The sequence below is a fragment of the Crocuta crocuta genome, unplaced genomic scaffold, assembly GCF_008692635.1.
Source record: "Crocuta crocuta isolate KB4526 unplaced genomic scaffold, BGI_CrCroc_1.0 scaffold193, whole genome shotgun sequence".
NCBI classification, from domain to species: domain Eukaryota; kingdom Metazoa; phylum Chordata; class Mammalia; order Carnivora; family Hyaenidae; genus Crocuta; species Crocuta crocuta.
This window is the reverse complement of record NW_027529624.1, coordinates 656,061-668,579: the sequence shown is the minus strand read 5'-3', so window position 1 is coordinate 668,579 and position 12,519 is coordinate 656,061. Positions and strand designations below refer to the sequence as shown.

The following is a 12,519-nucleotide window of genomic DNA, read 5'->3' as shown; positions in this document are numbered from 1 at the left end:
CCCTACAGGACTGTACATAACGTTAAAAAAATCAGAAAAATCTAAATATCTGTCAGTGGGACAAGGTTAAATAAGTTATGGTATATACATCTTTACTATCAACTGTTAGAAAGAACGAGGTAGATCTATATGTAGAGACACGTGATAAGCATAATGTAAAATAATCTGTGTAGTATTACTCCATTTTTGTTAGAAAGAATAAGCAATACGTGTAATCAGGTATGTTTATCACACAGACGACTAAAAGCATCATATCACAATGTTAACAGCAACTGCCTCCAGAGAATGGAACGGGGAGGAAAGCAAAATGAGGGAGGTCATTTAGTTTATGTATTCTACATTGTTTAAACGTTTCAAAATAAGCATGTTTTACTTCTGCATTATTTTAAAATAAAGAAAAGTAACACCTGGCTACCAGGATCCTTATACTTTAGCCTACGAGTAAGAAACTATAAGGAAAAATAAAAGAAACTTGGAGGCCAGATCTAGGAGACATTATTATGAAAAATAACAACAAGAAAAAACCCCCTAAAATCCCATTAGAGATCCTTATAATGAACTTCAGCATAAAAATCTGCTATGTACTCAACAGCTGAATTAAACTACCTTGAAAAGAATATAAAAATAATAAAAAGTACCTTATGATCATTTTGGTCCTTGACTTCTCTGAAAAACCGAATATCTTTTATCAATCTGGATTTGATATGTTCATCATACATAAACTGGCTGAATATATAGAACTTCTTTTTCAAAAACTGGTAGGTGAAATTAACCTATAAAATTAAAATACAAAAAGTTGGGAGAAGTTAATATAAAAATTAATGTCAAATCAATTTGATTGAATGACAATCATCTCTAAACTCTAAATGAGATTTCATAAAGTCAAATATTTACAAAGCCTAATTCACACCAAAAATATTTAAGTGAAGTTTTTTTTTTGTCCAGGTTTACAGAACTATAAGCTCCCCTTAAATATTTTCACTACTTATAAAAGGAAGAAAAAGAAATAAAAGGAAAATATTCTCATAGTAGAACTAAGAGTTATAGTGAGAATCAAAAAACCAAATTCAACACTCTAGCTTTTACACCATAAGCCACAATCAGAAGTCCCTATTCCTCCATCTCTAAGACTACTAACCTCCATGTCTAGAATGGTACTAAAGTAAGAAACATGATGCTTTTTGAACTTTCCTGAAGGAAGACATAACAATGATTTAGCCAGGAATATTTTGAGCACCCCCTTCGCACAAGGCAGGGTGTATCTGCTCTCATGCTAGACATGGTGCTTGTCATCATGAAGTCTGTATTCTACCAGGAGTAACAGATATCTAAATATGTGAAATAAATTATTAAATCTCATCTGTAATAATTCATACAATGAGAAATGCCAGTGCTGTGAAAATGAATAATGATAAAAGGCCCTGCTGTCAAGGTTAGGTTTGAGCTGAGATTAAAGCCAAAATAACTTAACATTACCTCTGACCTACAGATGGAAGCCTTATACTAATTTCCATCTCCTCCAACCTCAAAAACTACTACTGTTTTGACAAATATATGCCATTTTTAAGTCTTCATTTACCTGGTGTTAGAAATGGGTGCTTTCTCATAACTTTTCTTGTGGCTTAAACACTGCTTTTCCTTGATCTCCTTACTACTAGTCCAGTGGAAGTAGTCTCTTTATTTTTCCCACTTTTTTTTTTTTTAATATTTATTGGGGGGGGGGGGAGAGACACAGCATGACTGGGAGAGGGGCAGAGAGGAAGACACAGAATCTCTAAGCTGTCAGCAAAGAGCCTGACGTGGGACTCAAACCCACAAACCGTGAGACCATGACCTGAGCCAAAATCAGATGCTTAACTGACTGAGCTACCCAGGCACCCCTAACCTTCCTACTGTTAACAATGGGTAACCGCCAATCTCTGATCTTGGTGGTGGTTGTTTTTTTTTTTGTTTGTTTTGTTTTTTAATTTAAAAACATCCTGGTGGGATCATCCAGGTTTTTTGTTATGTTTATTTTTGAGAGAGAGAGAGAGCAAGCACGAGTTGGGGAGGAGCAAAGAGAGGAGGGGACACAGAATTCGAAGCAGGCTCCAAGCTCTGAGCTGTCAGCCAGACACAGGGCTGGAACCCACGAACCGTGAGATCATACATGACCTGAGCCAAACTCAGACGCTTAACTGACTGAGCCACCCAGGTGCCCCTCATCTTATTTCTTCTATGCTCACTTGACATCATCAGACATCAGGAATGTACATTCATTAGTGTGATCAACTGACTGAGGACTATATCCGCTGCTAGAGTGTAATCACAAGAGCAGGAACTGATCTTTTCACCAAAGCACCTAGCACAGTGTCCTGGACATGTAAAACACATACATAATTATATCTATTACATGAATGAGATTTCTTGTTTTAAAAAATTTTTTTAACGTTTTATTTATTTTTTTGAGAGAGAGAGAGAGACAGCGTGAGCAGGAGAGGGTCAGAAAGAGGGAGACACAGAATTTGAAGCAGGCTCCAGGCTCTGAGCTAGCTGTCAGCACAGAGCCCAATGCAGGGCTCGAACCCACGAACCGTGAGATCATGACCTGAGTCGAAGTCGGACGCTTAACCGACTGAGCCACCCAGGTGCCCCATGAATGAGATTTCTGACAGATCCGAGGTCAAAGAAGACTTTATTTATCCTTAAAAGTTCAGACATAATCTCCACCTGGATGACTCCTTAAATTAAAAACTCTATGTCAATCCTATATTGGAAACCACTAAACCAGAACTCCAATCACCTCTCTTATCATCAGCTCAAATACTTTAATGACTCCCCCACCGAACATTAAAATGGTCCTTATGTAATTTCCAGTTATGTAACTCCTCCCTATTCTTTTACTTTCAAACATGCTTAATACTAATTTATTATTTAAGCATTCATATTCTTCTTTTCTCAAGGACAAATTAAGTATACCCTGAAAACCTGGTAAAGTCAAAGATTGCTCTTTATCACAGAAGAAAAAACAGAAAAAATAGGATACAAATACAAGTGATTCCCTCGAGTGATTGAATGCCCACTTCTAAGATTCAGAATATTTTGAGTAAATTTCTACTTTTATGGATATCAAATAATTAGTAAGCTCTCCCCCCTCAAAACGAGCATGATTAATGTTAATGAACTACTATCAATGGCTCGCGTGCAAAAGCAACAAAGGATGAGACGATCCACACAGATAACATACATTTGTGCCGATGTCCCCAAATCTCCAATACTATTTATAGTGATGACCCTGAGATGGTAAGATATTTGAAAATGCCTTTTGTATCACAGAGCTTCCATCACATTCAACACAACTATAGTGCCATTTTTTTTTTAAAGATTTTAAAGAAATCTCTACACCCAACATGGGCCTCAAACTCACAAACCCAAGATCAAGAGTCACATGCTCTACTGACTAAGCTAGCCAGGCAGCCCCTCCCTAGACATTATATCAACCAGAAGAATAGAAATTCAGGTATAACAGAAACAAGCAGTAGTGTATATTTACCAGGATGTTCTATGAGAAAACTATTTTCCAAACTACCAAATAGGAGTCTTACCCACCCGCTCCCCCAAAAAGATTCTTACTGTTGTATTCATGATTCCTGTGCCATGTGTTCGAATTGAATTAGCAATATGCCGAATATTGATAGTGTTCAAATGTTTGTTATTGCTTGTTCGTTCAATAAAAATCTGCAATGAAACAAACTTACACTAAGTAACAACATAATCCATAGCAGATGCTGGTCAGTTACACAAAGAAAATTTTAGAATCTATTTCATTAAAAATAATTTAATTGGAATGTTATTCAGGAATATAATCAAAGAAATAAAAAAATCTCTAAACAATTATTTTCTGCGTTATTTCACTAGTTTTCACTAATGAAAATCAATTCTTTGCCCCCCAGCCATCCTACTATACCTCCACCCACATTAAAAAAAATTCTAAAACCCACTCACCTGATTGTTGAGATTATAGAGGTATCGAGACACAAATATATGAATATTTCTCATAATTTCCAGAACATCCAGGCCCTACAAAACCCAAGAGTTCTATTATTATTATAAACAGTCAGACTTGCATCAATATAGTGACTTACTACCAATATTCAGAATTACTTTAGAAACAACTATACAAAGAGTACAACCAAAGGTTAAGGAGCCTCCTAACTGCTACAATCAGGACTGCCTCCCTAGGGGAAGCTGGCTGCTTGTTGTCTTACTCCTTTTGTAAGGACAGGAACAGTTACATTTAAAATTTCACAGATCCATGACTCAATCATTTCCCCACCATTCTTGAGAATATTTGTCTTTCCAAAACTCTTCTGTATATATTTTACTAAATAAACTAATGGCCAGATTCTACAAGGTAGTCAGGATATGTGGTGATATTTTTAAAATACAGACTATTGTTCAGGCACTGTGCAAGCAAGGTTCTTCTTATGTAATTCTCAAAAAATGAGGTATTAGTCTTCTAAATTCCACAGCGGAAGAAAATGAAGCTAAGGGAGTCCTCCAAGGTCAAACAGCTAGGAAGAGGTAGAACCCAGGGGTTTTTATAAAGTCTAATTCCAAATCCTTAGGCTTCTTTTAATTATATAAGACCACCTTTAATGTACACGTTACCTATTAAGAATCCTTAACTCTTGAGTTATCACTATAACACCTAATACACATTGTCTCACAGCTCTTCTAACTGCCAAAGAGCATCACAGTACCCCTTTAAGTTTTTATTCTAGTTTTTCTCATGTTTCAAGCTAAAAATTGTTTACTCACTTTTCCTTCCCCTTGGTTGTAAGTACATGAGCAGAGACTGTTTCTATTTATTTTTATGTCCCGAAATATAGTTCGGTGCCTAGCATCTTTTCAGTAAATACTAAATGTATAAATGAATGAAAGTAAATACAAACTGATTCCAGAAATGGTTCCTACAGCAGTAGGATGGAGGAAAAGTTATGATCCTCAAATTTCAGAACAAATTATTTTGATAAATATTATTTTTGGATTTTCTTAGAAAAAGTACATGCGAATTTACCAAAAACATAATCTTTTCCACTCATGAGATAGTGCCATATTGTAAATTTGCTTACTGAATTAGCAAAACTAAATCCTTCTATGCACTCATTTTAAGAATATATTTATAATCATATACATTTAACCATTTCTCTTAAGATGTTTATACGTTGTATCTAGATTTAAAATCCTTAACTGTGATCTTGACTAAACTTTTTACAATTCTGCAGAAGCCATCACCTCACTATTCCACGGTTTCTGAAACAGCGTTATCTCAATCTATGCATATTTCAGATGTTCAACAAAAGGTAGAGTGTAAACAGAAAGCCTGTGGTAAACTATTCATAAAGCAAATCAGCACCATTTAAGTTTTTATTATTGTCAAGTATATAGTTTTATATAGTAAATATTTTCTTGAATTATAAACATGTGCTAAGAGGAAAAAAAGAGACTTTTTAGAGAAACATTGTTATGCTACAAACATACTATGCTAGAAACAGAAACATGTTCTACTATACCTGTTCCAAAGTCTGACTAGGAAGATGAGCCTCTGTCATAACCAATCCATAACGCTGGGTAGCTAAATTTCTCATTTCACTGTAAGTGGCCCAGTCGTGAAGAGCTACTGTTGTTAGGTTGTAGAAGGTCTTATCTAGGTAGTGAGTTACATAAGCTACCAAAAATAAATTAATAAATAAGTAAATAGAATTTTGATTCATGAAAAAGTAGAAGAGGAAGAGAAATGAAACTTTTGGAAATAACTTGTCTTTGAACATCAGATTTCTTCCTTTAAAATAAGGTACTAGGAAAATAAAAATGAAGAAACTTTAAAAAAGAAAGAATAAATGAATAACACAAAAATACTTTCAAAGTTTTTTGTTACTCGTTCTTTAACACTTAAGGGCACACTGATATAGAATATGACTTTAAGAAGGAAAACAAAACACTCACCTCGAATGTCAATGAAACGATTGAAAAATCGGATTGGATTTAAAGAGAAAAAAAGGGCCAGGTCTTTCATGCCAACTTTGAAAGGGTTTCGGTCATCCAGTTTTAAATGAGTGTGCACAGAAAGCCGCAGATCCTTCTCTATTTCCTTGCATAACTTGTCCAGTAAATGCTATTCACAAAGAAATTGATAATTTTTCAAAATGATATTCCTATTGCATTCTTCCTCTAAGGCATATGTCATTGACCATTAGAGTTTTATAATCGGTTCAACGATGAAAGGGTTTGTCGAACTAGTTTAAGAGTCTAAATAAGCTCTGGGAAAATATTATTTTTATCAGGAAAAGGAAAATTACTTGTTCTCCATTTTGTTTTTAAACTTGTTAAAAAAAGATTTTTAAACAGGGATGCCTGTGTGGCTCAGTCGGTTAGGAGTCTGACTTCGGCTCCTAACCATGATCTGATGGTTTGTGGGTTAGAGCCCCATATTGGGCTCAGGGCTGACAGCTCAGAGCCTAGAGCCGGCTTCAGATTCTGTGTCTCCCTCTCTCTCTGTCCTTCCCCGACTCTTTCTCTGTCTCTCTCAAAAATAAACAAACAAAAAAATATTTTTAAATAATCTCTATACCAAACGTGAGACTCAAACCCACAAACTTGATATCAAGAGTTGCATGCTCCACCAACTGAGTCAGCCAGGTGCCAGGTGCCCCTGTTCTCCATTTTAAACCAATGATTGTTTTGACCATGGAGCAATTAGATAAATTCTAAGGTTTTTATTTTCATTAATATTTTAAAACCCTTGAAGAAACTTCAAACAGCTAATGTCTTATGGCTTCATTATAAGAAACGTGAAAATACAATATAAAGTATAACATTTAGGGGTGCTTGGATGGCTTAGTTGGTTGAGCAAACAACGTAGACCTCCTTCGGATTCTGTGTCTCCCTCTCTTCCCCTCCTCCACTCATGCTCTACCCCTCTCAAAAATAAATAAACATTAAAAAAAATAAAGCATAAACATTTATGGAAATCAGTAACAAAGAAGGAAAGGTCTTGAGAACAAGAAGAAATTTTTAAAAAGCTTCCTTATGATAATCATTAAAAAGAAAAAAAAAATCACAAAATTCATTGCGCTAAAGGTCATGAAATCAATCTTTTCTGGTCTACCATGAAGTTCTAAATAGTGGCCAGATGTGTATCTTATTTTTAAAGAAGAGTAGTTAATATAAGAAATTATATAACATTTTTCAAAATTTTATCAAACCTGCATATGGTTCATATTGTGAACTTTACTCATTTTTCTCTCTCCCTCCATGTAATATTGCTAGATGAAAATTTAAAGATGTCAGTGTTTATAATATGGATTCCAGTAAAACAAGAAGAGTTATACTACACTGCATCTGAATTATTTGTTACATAAGTAAATCTTTAAATACAGAAATTTTTCGGTAGCTCTCCAAATAACTCAATAAAATATCACTAGTTAAGCTGCCAGAAGTGCACTACCATTAGCAGCATCCAATATTCAAACCCACTTTGTATCTGCATTCTTCTAATAAAAAACTTTACACTCAAAATCTTCTATTCACTAAAGTGAACATTTTTTCCCAAACCCCTACTCCAAATTTCTATATAAAATTAGGAATTAAAGATCAATTTAGCATAATAGTGACACTGAAGAGTTCCTTCATCCTAGACAGTAATTCATAAATAATTTATATTACTACTTATATATAAAATGAATATATATATAAAACCCTGCTTGAATCCAGAAAGTTTTTCCAAACACTGAAAAACTTAAAACAGGTATTTGGAATGCAGTTTCAAATATGATGTTACCTCATTTAAGATTTCCATAATTTCTTTGTCATAGCAATCCAGGAGTATTTCATGGGACTCTAAATGCCTTGCATGCATCATAGCAGGTACACAGTCACGTAAAGCACTGAACATGTACTAAGAAGAAAACCAGAATGTTTGTGAATGCAGAAAAGCCAGAGTTCTAATTAAGAAATATCACAAAAGAAAAAATTCATATATCACAAAGGTTAATTATCTATCTTTAAAGACAAAACCTCAATCTGAACGTTAATTTTTCTCACACATGCCTGTCTTACTTTCCTACAGAAGAGCCAGATTTTATTCCCTAAGGAATATATTTTAAATCAACCAAAAATTCACATTCCTTATCCTTTCTTGTCTTGAACATTCAAATATTTATTTCCATAAAGAAATAGAAAGATCTGAGTAACATATTCCTTATTGACAAGTAAATGTCAGCTTTCTGTGACATAAACTAGTATCAAGTGAAATGAGAATGATTAAAAGAGTTAAACATATTGATACTCATAAGGATTAATATCGTTTAACTACAGACTGTATAAATGCTTATTAAATATGGATAGTATTGTAAAAACATCAGCAAATTTTAAATGACCAATTAAGTCAAATGACTGTATCCAAAACTAATCAGAATGGTTTGTACAGTGACTAAAATAATGGCATTATTTTTTATATTATTCTTCACTTACGTGTAATCTGGCTGCATCAACAGCATTTTCATATACATCATCTAAATAAATTGGAAAGACAGCTCGATGCCAGTATAAAAAACAACAGTCACATTGCGTTTGGACTCTATAATGTAAAGTAGTAATTAGTGGCAGCAAAACTGAAGCACCCCCTACCGAAACAATGAAAGGAACATTATACATCACAACAGTAAGAGCTCAGTCCTACCCATTTTTGTAACCCCTATATCACTTAACCCAAAATTAGTACAGAAAAGCCACAAAATACTTTTTAAATTGAAGAAGGGGTAACAAAACTTTCCAATATCTGACACTGTCAGAATTCTATACATAGGCTTTAGTTCTAAAACACACTTGAAAAACGATACACATAACTTTTACATAGAATTTAAATTTTTCAATACTATTTGATAGGGCGGAATTTACAATACTTGCATCACATGTACCATTCTACCTGTCTTAAAGTTGAAAAGCAGAACCTTTTAAAAAACTGTGACCGAAACAAAACAAAACAAAAAATAGTTACACTTCACCTGCCTATAGTCAAGTGACTATTTCACACCATTTTGGGGCAACAAAATGTTCATTAAGTATCTTACAATGAAGAAGGTGAAGATAGAAAGCTAAATGCTACTACGTACACTTAAAGTCTCAGCTTCTTAGAACAACAAAAATATTGTTATAAATACAAGCTTTAAAAGAAAAATTGTGCTATAACCTTAATTCACCTGGGAATCAAAATTCATAACACCCATTTTCCCTTCAAGAAACATATTGCTTCCTCAATTAAAACAATGAAGTCATAAAGAGCTACAAAAATAAGCCTTCCAAAACCTAAGTCATTTTAGTGAATTAATTCCAATTCATATGTCAAAATAAAATTACAGAAAACTATGTGACATGAATCTCTAAGTGATGAAACTTTGTTATGAAGCAGCAATTTTAAAAGTCCACTGCGGGGGCGCCTGGGCGGCTGTCAGTTGGGCGTCCAACTTCAGCTCAAGTCACGATCTCGTGGTTTGTGGGTTCGAGCCCCACATCGGGCTCTGTGCTCACAGCTCAGAGCCTGTTTTGGATTCTGTGTCTCCCTCTCTCACTGCCCCTCCCCTGCTCATGCTCTGTCTCTGTCTCAAAAATAAATAAATATTACCAAAAAAAAAAAGTCCACTAGGATACTCATAAAGCAGTACAACATGCACCAGGGTCTAGCAGATGTTCTAAAGGTGAAGGATACCATGTTTCCTCAGCAAGTTCGTCCAGAAACTATCTCCTTACTATAGAAGCAAAGTTGAAGAAATATGATCCCCAGTCATAGTCTCATTTTAGTCAGGCTAAAAGAGTGACATACAAACTAATGGTCTCACTGGGTTATATTTCTTCTCTGGCTATGCTAAAAAGAAAATTGATGCTTCTACTAGTCTTGTCTTTTGAGTATCATTACATATCTCTACTTACCTTTCTCTAAGTTCACTGATAAGATCCAGCTTTTTCATGACTACTTGTAGTGGAAAGAGTTCTTCATCTTTAAATGTTTTCTATCAGGGAGGGGAAAGAATGACAGAGAAGCTGCAGTCAAAGTAAGGACATGTTTCTTGGGTCAATAACAAGGGAACTGTGAAATCTCAGATCTCAGTTTCCTTCCATAATAGCAATACACTTACCATTTGTGTGCCAACACTTAGTGCCAAAGAAACGATAAGTCGTCGTTGCTTTGTGCTTGGTCCATTTAGAGTGTTCTCAGCCAAAACTAGAGCAGAGAGCACGTCAAGACGCTGTTCGCTATATTTTTTGTCAGAAATTACTCTTTTCTAAAAGACAAAAAGAGAGAAAGCAAGAAATAACAGTTTTATTTCTGAAGCAATAACAAAGACTCAGAAGAAAAACTTCGTGGTAATCTAGTCCATGATTCAATTTGAGAGCTTAGACAAACGGTTTCCTTGATCAGCTTTTTCTGATGATATGTGCTTTATCTGTGTAACATTACCATTTAATGCTGTCGGGGACAGCAAATGTATTAGGCATGTTTTTAAATTTCTACATTAGGCTTTTTGAAAGGCAGTTCGAGACGGCAGCACAGGCCAGATTCTAAATTTCCATATTAACTTAATAACAAAATTATTTCTTTAAAAAAGAGGCATATTTTAAAACTGCACACAATGCCATTTTTTAAAATGTTTGTTTATTTTGAGACACAGAGAAAGCACAAGTTGGGAGGGGGCAGTGAGGTGAGGGGAGAGAAATCTCAAGCAGGCTCCACACTGTCCGTGCAGAGCCTGAAGCAGGACTCAATCTCACGAACCAGGAGATCATGACCTGAGCCAAAATCAAGAGTCAGAGGCTTAACCAACTTAGCCACCCAGCCACCCCCACAATGTCATTTTTAAATAGTGGAGTGTTAATGTATTCCATGCTGCAAGTTCTGAGTTAAAATAACCCTGACTGCTCTAAGTAACAATCATAAAATACCATGGNCTATTAAGTGCCCGACTCTGGATTTCGGCTCAGGTCATGATCTTATGGTTGGTGAGTTCAAGCCCTGTATTGAGCTCCACGCTGACAACATGGAGCCTACTTGGGATTCTCTCTCCCTCTGTCTCTCTGACTCTCCCCTGCTCATGCTCACTGTCTAAAAGAGAAATAAACTTTAAAAAAACTGCTTAAAAATAAAAAACACATATAAAACAACAGAAGGGCAAACTAAAAAGATAATTATGCTGAATAAAGAATAACTTTCATACCTTGGCTACAGAAATAGAATTAAGAGCCTGATGTTGAAGGTGCTGTGTTATATGTGAAACTGAATCAGCCACAACCATGCTTCTTCTGTAGAACATATGCTCTATAGCCTAAAAAGAACCACAAGCAATGCTGTGAAAATGAACCTAAAACTTTCAGGCAAAATTATAGAAAGAATATCTTTAAGACCTTGGGCCAGGTAAGGAATTTGTAAATGGGATCCAAAAGCATCCTTATATAGGATAAGATTGGTAAATTCAATTATATTAAAATTAAGAATTTCTGTTCATCAAAAGTCACTATTAAAAAAATAAAAAGGCAAGCAGACATATAAGAAAAATATCCGCCATGCGCGAGGGTTTAGGACTCAGAATAAATGCATGACACGTTTTTAAAAGGCAAATAATTTTTTTAAAAAGGTAAATAAGAGAAAACTGAACAAAAGAAATGAACTGATTTTTCACACAAATTACTAAACACTTGAAAAAGAAACCCTCGTCAACAATCAGGGAAATAAACATTAAACATAAAATCATTTACCTCCCGACCTCACCCCCTCTCCAAAAAAAGCCAGATGATACCATTGTTGGCCAGTTGGGGAACAATGGGAAGCTTAATCTATTGCAGAGGTATATAAACCGATTGCTCTAACTACTTTAGAAAACAGTTTAGCATTATCTTGGAAAGCTAAACATGTATGTAACACACAACCCAGCAATCCACTGGTAGATACAAACCTCAGAAACACTCTTGCACAATTACATCAAGAAACAAATACAAGAACAACAACCCTGTATATAGTAGCAACAACTGGAAATCATCCAAAAGTCCACCTACAGGAAAGCTACACAGCAATGAAAATGAAAGAACCACAGCTACTCATCCCAACATGGATAAGTTCAAATACAAAATCCTGAGTTTAAAAAAGTAAAAGAATACATGAAGTATTACTTATTAATATAAACTTCAAGAACATATATGACTAAGTGATGAATCGTTTATACATTCACCCCAATAAGAAAAACAAGGGCATGATAAGCATAAAGTGCAGGACAGTGGTTTCCTCTGAGGAAGCAGAGAGCACATCACAGGGAGCTTTTGAAAATATTAGTATTTCTTAAATGGAATGGAGGGTTTTTAAGTGCTATCATTTCTTTATGTTTATTAAATATATATTCATGTACATATACACATGCATTTCTGTATTTATAGTTCATTAAAATATATAATAATAATAATACATCTTAAAAAAAGGCTAAAACTTGCCAA

General features: G+C 34.7%; 1 protein-coding gene across 2 annotated transcripts in view; it reads right to left on the bottom strand.

Moving 5' to 3' along the window:
• The window catches only part of WASHC4 (WASH complex subunit 4), a 59,685-nt gene that overhangs the window by 18,886 nt on the left and 28,280 nt on the right, over positions 1 to 12,519 (bottom strand). For both annotated transcript variants that reach the window (XM_077761998.1, XM_077761997.1), the window contains 10 exons: positions 11,253 to 11,360; positions 10,176 to 10,322; positions 9,970 to 10,049; positions 8,515 to 8,620; positions 7,823 to 7,939; positions 5,989 to 6,157; positions 5,556 to 5,710; positions 3,985 to 4,059; positions 3,613 to 3,717; positions 639 to 773 (listed from right to left, as the gene is read on the bottom strand). In XM_077761998.1, coding sequence (XP_077618124.1) covers positions 639 to 773; positions 3,613 to 3,717; positions 3,985 to 4,059; positions 5,556 to 5,710; positions 5,989 to 6,157; positions 7,823 to 7,939; positions 8,515 to 8,620; positions 9,970 to 10,049; positions 10,176 to 10,322; positions 11,253 to 11,360 — 1,197 coding nt within the window. The remainder of the gene's footprint in view (positions 1 to 638; positions 774 to 3,612; positions 3,718 to 3,984; positions 4,060 to 5,555; positions 5,711 to 5,988; positions 6,158 to 7,822; positions 7,940 to 8,514; positions 8,621 to 9,969; positions 10,050 to 10,175; positions 10,323 to 11,252; positions 11,361 to 12,519) is intronic.